This window comes from Corvus moneduloides, chromosome 16, assembly GCF_009650955.1.
Source record: "Corvus moneduloides isolate bCorMon1 chromosome 16, bCorMon1.pri, whole genome shotgun sequence".
Taxonomy (NCBI): Eukaryota; Metazoa; Chordata; class Aves; order Passeriformes; family Corvidae; genus Corvus; species Corvus moneduloides.
The window spans coordinates 9,531,838-9,538,630 of NC_045491.1; the positions used below are offsets into that span (position 1 = coordinate 9,531,838).

The window sequence follows — 6,793 nt, forward strand, 5'->3', positions numbered from 1 at the left end:
TATTCCCTCTGCCCTGCCTGAATCTGGCATTCCAGGCAGCAATCCCTGCTGGGATGAGGAGGATTTAGACAGGGTTTAATCAATGTCTGATCAATGGCAGCTTTTGGAGTGGCTGCTGGATCCCTTGGCCCTTTTGCCCACATCTTTATTTGAGAGCAGTGCAAGAGGGATATGAACCCCCAGCTTTGGGAGCTCTGGGCAGGATGTAGGCTGAGGTTTAGAGGAACTTTGAATGATGGTCTTCATTGACAGGGTGGGGAGGGCCTGGCACAGGTTGCCCAGAGAAGCTGTGCCTGCCCCATCCCTGGAAGTGTCCAAGGCCAGGCTGGACGGGGCTTGGAGCAGCCTGGGATAGTGGAAGATGTCCCTACCCATGGCAGGGGGTGGCACTGGATGGTCCAGTTTCTTAGGGATCCCTTCCCACTTGAACCAGTCTGAGATTCTGGGAGAGCAGCATCAACTGTTTCCCAGGGTGCTGCCCCTCGGCAGCTCAAACAGGCACAGAGGCCCCAGGGCTGAGCACAGGTGCCACACTCTGGGTCTCTGCATGGCAGGAACCACATCCTGAATCTTGGCAGAACCCCCTAAAACTGCACCATCAACAGCAACGAAAAACCCAGGAAAAAACCCCAAGCTTTGAACCAAGGCTTGGCAGTGATAACGAGCTTTGATATCCCTGAGGGCCGGCCCAACAGCTTTTATGACCCCTTTTTTTTCTTAGCAATGCAAATCCGATCTGTATTTAGAGCCTCCCATCCAGAGCTGCCTCTTCAAACAGTCACGGGGAGCCTGGCAGCCTCCTGGGGTCCCTGTCCCTGCACTGGGAGCCCTGGGCCCTGCACATCCAGGCTCTGCCTTCCAGCACCCCCAGCTGTGCCCCTGGCGTGGCTCCCCGGGCCCTGCCGTGCTCCAGCTGCCCATGGCTGGTGCCAGGCGCGGTCCCTGCCCGGTGCAGGACATGATGGACATCGAGGTCAAGCCCAAGCCCCCGCGGCCACACTGGTACGAGCGCCACGTCCAGCCCTGCATGGCCGAGCTGCTGGGCAGTGCCCTCTTCATCTTCATTGGCTGCCTGTCCGTGGTGGAGGACCTGGGGGGCACGGGGCGGCTGCAGCCCGCCCTGGCACATGGGCTTGCCCTGGGGGTCACCGTCGCCATCCTGGGGGACATCAGGTAAGGGACACCAGCGCCTGGCGCTGCACATGCTCGTGCCTGGACAGGGGAGATGCCCAGGGCGCCCACTCGCTGCCTTCAGGCTCTTCCCTGCCCAGATCCCGGTGCCTGCAGCACCCCTGCCTTGCCATGGAGCCCCTGACTGGCAGCGTGGCCAACTGGGGGGTGATGGTGCCATTTGTGGTGGCATCTTTGGTGGCACCTGTAACACTGTGGGTTTGAGGGTGTTTGCCTGGCTTTGGATTACCATGTTTCAATGTTCAGCCCTTTTAATGAAAATGATCAAGCTGAAACAGGAACATTCTCTTCTGGGAGTTGGAACTAGGAGATATTTAAGGGCCCTTCCAACCCAAACCATTCTATGATTTTATGACTCTCTGGGAAGCTGAGACGATTCCTTTCACAAGGATGTCAGAGCAAAACATTTTAACCCAACAGTCTCCTCCTCTGGGTATTTTCAGATGAAAAAAAAGCGGTTTCAATTACTCAAAAGCAACATTTAGACGAATGTGCTCATTGAAAAAGATGTTGTTTGGTGCTAAGATGTAGATTTATCCCCAAAGAAGAAGTTGGAACAGTCCCTGGGGAGTTTCATTCCCTTCCCTTGTGCTGGCTCCACACAGCCCAGGGATGGGATTGCTCCAGGCTATCCCGGGTGGCTTGGGCAGGATCATGGACAAACCCCAGAGTCCAGAGCAATGGGACTGATAATTTATCAGTGCCTGATTAGGAGGGAAAATGGCCCAGGCTGAGGTTTGTGCGTTGGGGACTCCTGACCCGTGGTGCCTGTGCCCAGTCCCTCTTCACCCCAAATCCTGGCATGGTGAAATCAGGGGAGCAGGACAAGGGAATTTATGGTGAGGGGCTGCAGAGGGGTCCTGGGGGTCCCCTATTTGTTCTGAAGCCAGGAGGAACCAGATCAGGATCCTGCACAGGGGGATATTTTAGCCTAAAATCAGATTCACACAGAATCCTGAAATGGTTTGGATTAGAAAGGACCTTAAATCCCACCAAGTCCCACCCCCTGCCCTATCCCAGGGTGCTCCAAGCCCCATCCAGCCTGGCTTTGGACACTTCCAGGAATCCACGAGCAGCCACAGCTTCTCTGGGCAACCTGTGCCAGGCCCTCCCCACCCTCGAAGGGAAGGATGTGTCCAGAGAGGCTGGAGAGGAGCCGTGCTCGGGAGGGGTTCTCCAGCCAGGCTGCTCCCCCAGGTGGGATTTGTCTGCAGCCAGGTCCTTCCTCAGCCCCCAGGCTCCCTCTAAACCCAGCGTGTTCACAGTGAAGCCCTGTCCAGCCGAGGCATCATCCCTGAACAATACAACCTCCTGCTCTCCTGGTTGGGCTTAATCCCAGCTAAGGAGCAAGATGTGGTTATCGTTCCCAGACTCTCTGACTCATCACCAGCAATTATCAGACTGATCAGTTATGAAACCTGTTCATTAGCCTGTGTCTCATGGTAATCAGTTTTAATTAGAGGGTCTCTGCGTCTGTCTTGCTTGTGCTTTTCGAGGTGAAGGATTCAGGTCTGCTACTGAGGGCCCAGCACAACAGGCCTGCTCTGGTCCCTGCCTCCCTGGGGGCTCTGTGTCCTGCCAGGCTGGGTGCCAGCCCCACCAGTGCATTCCTGCAGCTCTGCAAGAACTCTTCTGCCCACACCTGCCCTGGCAGTGCTGCAGCAGTTCCTGGAAGCACCTGGGGGGCCTCAGGGATACATCCCCAAGTCCTGTCCCTCAAACTGCCCCTGCCAGCGCTGCAGGAGGGGCTGGGTGTCCAGCCTGGTGCTGCTGCTGCTGCTGTGAAGAAGTGACTGCAGAGAGAGGAAACAGCTGGATCCTGCTCTCCTGGAGCATGGAAGGACTGGAAAGCATCTGTGGTTCCAGGCCATGGCGAGCCCCTAGGAGGGAACCCCACGCTGGGGGTGAACCCCCTGCTGATGCTCCTCTCTCCTTGGCAGCGGAGGCCACTTCAACCCCGCCGTGTCCCTGGGCGTGTGGCTGGTCGGGGGGCTCAACATGACCATGCTCATCCCTTACTGGCTCTCCCAGCTCTGTGGAGGGATGATCGGAGCTGGCCTGGCAAAGGTACGGACCCGGGGGGGTCTCTCCACCCAGGGCTGGGGCACAGGGACTGCCCCTGCTCTGCCAGAGCTGGCCTGGCTTCCCCAGCCTGCTGTGGCCCCGGGCTCTGGGGCCAGGCTGATTAACCAAAGCTGCCCTCCAGAGGTTTGCTGTGCCACACTCATGAGGCACAGAAGGACTCTCGGTGCCCCTGCAGCACTGCCATGTTCACACACACAGTTCCCCTGCACTCGTTCCCCCAGCACGGCACCCTAAGGGCCATTCAGGTTCGGTGCTGCCCATTCCCAGCACTGCCAGCACCGTGTGCTTTGGCCACCACGACCCCCTGGGCAACCCAGGGAGTCTCACCCCGCCGGGACCGGTGCCTGGTCATTATTCCAGGAGATGCCGAAAGCCTTCTCTAACGAGTCTGTGTTTGCCAGGCACTTGGGGCCGGCTTTCCTCCCGCAAGTGCTGAATTTAGCTCCTCTTTAACCCGCCCGCCGCCCACGCTGCCCCGACAGTGAGCCCATCTGCTGGCACAGGCCACAGTCTGGAGCGTGGTGGGCACCGACGGCTCTCCCCGCAGGCTGTGGCACCGAGCGAGCGTTTCGGGAACGCCAGCGGAGGAGCCTTCGGCGGCGGCATCACGGCTGACGAGCAGATCCCCGGTGTCCTCGTGGGTGAGATTGTCATGAGCTCCTTCCTGCTCCTGGTGGTCTGCATGGGAGCCATCAACGGCAGGACCAGGACCCCGCTGGCCCCGTTCTGCATCGGCCTCACCATCACCGCCAACATCCTGGCAGGGTGAGCTCACCGTCCCCTCTGCCCGTGTCCCCGTGGGACAGACAGTGCCACACAGCGCCGTCACTCCAGGGGCTGCTGTCCCCAGGAGGAGCTCAGGATGGGACCATCGGCTGTGGGATGGAGCTGGTGCTCTGAGCACCCAACATTGGGGCACCCCAAATCCCACCCCAACCAGCTGCACCCTGCACCAGGGAGGACACAGCGCCTGGGTCCTGAGTGGAATGGAATGGGGTGGGATGGGACAGACTGGGATGGGACCTGCCCTCCTGCAGCACAGCACAGGCCCTGCAAGCTGAGCACACCAGGAGGGCCATCAAATGAGCCCAGGAGGCGCTCTGGCAGTTTTGGGAGAGCTGATGGGCTGGTTGCAGGAGCAGCCTGGGCTCAGCCTGGAGCAGGAGCAGCCTGGGCTCAGCCTGGAGCAGGAGCAGCCGCAGGCTCATCCCGGCACGTGGCACCGGAGCCGGTGCAGCCGCCCCGAGCACCCGCCGTGGGTGATAAACCCCGGGCCTGCCCGGGCTGTGTTTGCCATGGGAAACCCTGAGCAAACAGCAGGGGTTTGTGTCCCTTGTGCTCCCGTGGCTGCTGGAAGTTCTGCCAAGCTCAGCCTGGCTCTGGTGCCACCGTGATGGGATAATGAGCACATGCAATTAGGAATTAACATGGAGCTAATGGAATGTTGGGTTAAAGTAGTGCCCACCCACTCTGGCAGGACCCCGGGCCATGTTTACACACGGCACAAACCCCTCAGCAAATATTTACCCCTTTAACCTGTAATTGCTCCCGTCCCTCCCGCCCCGCTCCTGTGTGTGACCTGTGTGTGGCATGGAGCCTTCCTTGTGTAAAGCCTGGTTCCTGGTGTGCCCCAGAATAAGACAGCACTGGCGCCTCACCCCAGGCTGGGTTTGCCCCAGGAACTCGCCAACCTGTGAATGAAGGCCAGTGCTGGTCAGCAGCTGCTGTTGGGGCCAGGCTGGTCTGAGCTGCTGTGGGAAACCAACCCCCATGGAAAACCATCCTCATCACCGAGCAGCCATGCCAGGATGTGGGCCAGGGTGGTCCAAGCCCACTGCCCACCAGAGCCCTGGGAAGGAGCCCTGGGAGGGGGATGCTGCTGCCCCCACCCCCCTCATTGCCCCGTCCCAGCACTGAGGGGATGCTCCCGTGTCCCGCTATGATGACACAGCCACTCTGCTCCCCTTCCAGGGGTGGCGTGTCAGGAGCCTGCATGAACCCAGCCCGAGCCTTTGGGCCAGCTCTGGTGGCAAACTGCTGGGACTACCACTGGGTGTACTGGGTAGGGCCCATGGTGGCTGCCCTCCTCGTCGGGGTGCTGGTGAGGTACGTGACACCCGCGGTGACACTGGGAGTGGGACCCTGCTGGCTGACCCTCCCTTTGCCCCCTGTGCTGCTGCCCTCCTCCATCGGGCAAGACTCCAAGCAGATGCTTTTGCAGAGAGGTGTCCAAAGGCTGGAGACTCCTTTCCTTTCTCATTCCCATGAGGACAGGATGAGAGCAAAGATCCAGCCTGTGTCCACATGTGCCTTTGCTTCATCCTTGTCTCATGTGGTGAATCAGCCTCAGGCTGGTGCTGGGTTGGTGCTGTCCCCATGTCCTTGTTGCATCCTTGCCATGGCAGGAATGCTGACCCTGAATTTCTGTCTCTTTTACCTCCCCAAAGGCTCCTGATGGGTGACCAGGCCACCCGCCTGCTCCTGAAGTGACACCAGCACAGAGCCCCATCTGTGGGCAGCGGGCACAGCCCAGCACAGCCAGGATGGAACCTCCTGCCCCTGCTCCTTCCTCTTCATCCTGCCCCCCTTGGCATCTCCCTGGCACCTGTGGGCCGGTCATGGTTCCCCTGCTGCTGGAGGAAGGATGGAAACTTCCCAGCCAAACCACGGTCCCCAGGGCTCTGCCAGCCCCTGCCATGGCATTGGCCCACTGGGAGCATCTCCTGACCAGCACCGGTGTCCAGGGTGCCCCAGGCTCCTCTGGCACTGCCCATGCACAGCGTCCAACCCCCCAGAGTAGTTCTCAGGCATCCACAGAGCCAGGGAGCCCTGTGCCCTCTGCGTGGGCACCACTGCCCCCCACTCAAATTGGCCAGGACAATGCCAAGCAGCTCCCGCCCCATGGATGCTGCCACAGAGGGTGACGGGAGAAGGGAGCTTTGGGGACAGTTCTGTGTCTGGCCCTTGCAAACATCAGGAGGACAAGGAGGTGAGGCACTCAGCCAGATGCCAGCATGGGTCATCCTTCCCTGCCAGAGGAGGAGTGCTGCAGGCCGGGAGTGAAGGGGGGGCTGCTTGGCAGAGGGGGTGCTGCCAGAGGCAGGAGAGTGAGCAGAAGGAGAGGATGGAGCTGTGTGGGCAGGGGGAGAGGAGCCAGCGCAGCAGCTTTGCGTCAGCCCGGCATCCGTCCCCTCCGGCAGCGCTGCCCTGACTCATCCAAACCTCACCTGGGGGGATTCATGGGGACCGTCCCCCCACGCCCGGCGGCTGGGCTGGCACACGGGTGTCACTTCGAGCATTCTCAGTCCCAGACAGGAACCCCTCGTGTTCCTTGGGTTAAGTTATTCGAATTTTGTGAAATTTTAACTTGGGAAATGCCTGTTGCTTTCCCAGGTCCCCCAGCAGCGTGGCTCAGAGGTGCCCCTGGGGCTGTGCTGGGAGAGCTGTGTCCCCACACTGGGCTGCCCACCCTGCCCAGCTCCAGGGCACCAGTGCAGGAATGGGGTTGGAAGGCAGG

At 60.2% G+C, this 6,793-nt stretch overlaps 1 protein-coding gene across 1 annotated transcript; it reads left to right on the forward strand.

Annotated features, from left to right (window-relative positions):
- The first annotated feature begins 919 nt into the window (after positions 1-919).
- On the forward strand, positions 920-5,766 carry AQP8 (aquaporin 8). The gene is made up of 5 exons (XM_032126359.1): positions 920-1,173; positions 3,132-3,258; positions 3,824-4,041; positions 5,248-5,382; positions 5,724-5,766. Exons 1-5 carry the CDS (start codon positions 920-922, stop codon positions 5,764-5,766), a joined length of 777 nt encoding a protein of 258 aa, XP_031982250.1.
- Positions 5,767-6,793: the final 1,027 nt, after the last annotated feature.

Bases quoted from the DNA above. Each gene is read 5' to 3' on its own strand.
- AQP8 (XM_032126359.1), top strand. From the start codon at position 920: ATGGCTGGTGCCAGGCGCGGTCCCTGCCCGGTGCAGGACATGATGGAC. The intron at 3,259-3,823 runs GTACGGACCCGG...CTCTCCCCGCAG, and splicing joins TCGGAGCTGGCCTGGCAAAG to GCTGTGGCACCGAGCGAGCG. The intron at 4,042-5,247 runs GTGAGCTCACCG...CTCCCCTTCCAG, and splicing joins ACCGCCAACATCCTGGCAGG to GGGTGGCGTGTCAGGAGCCT.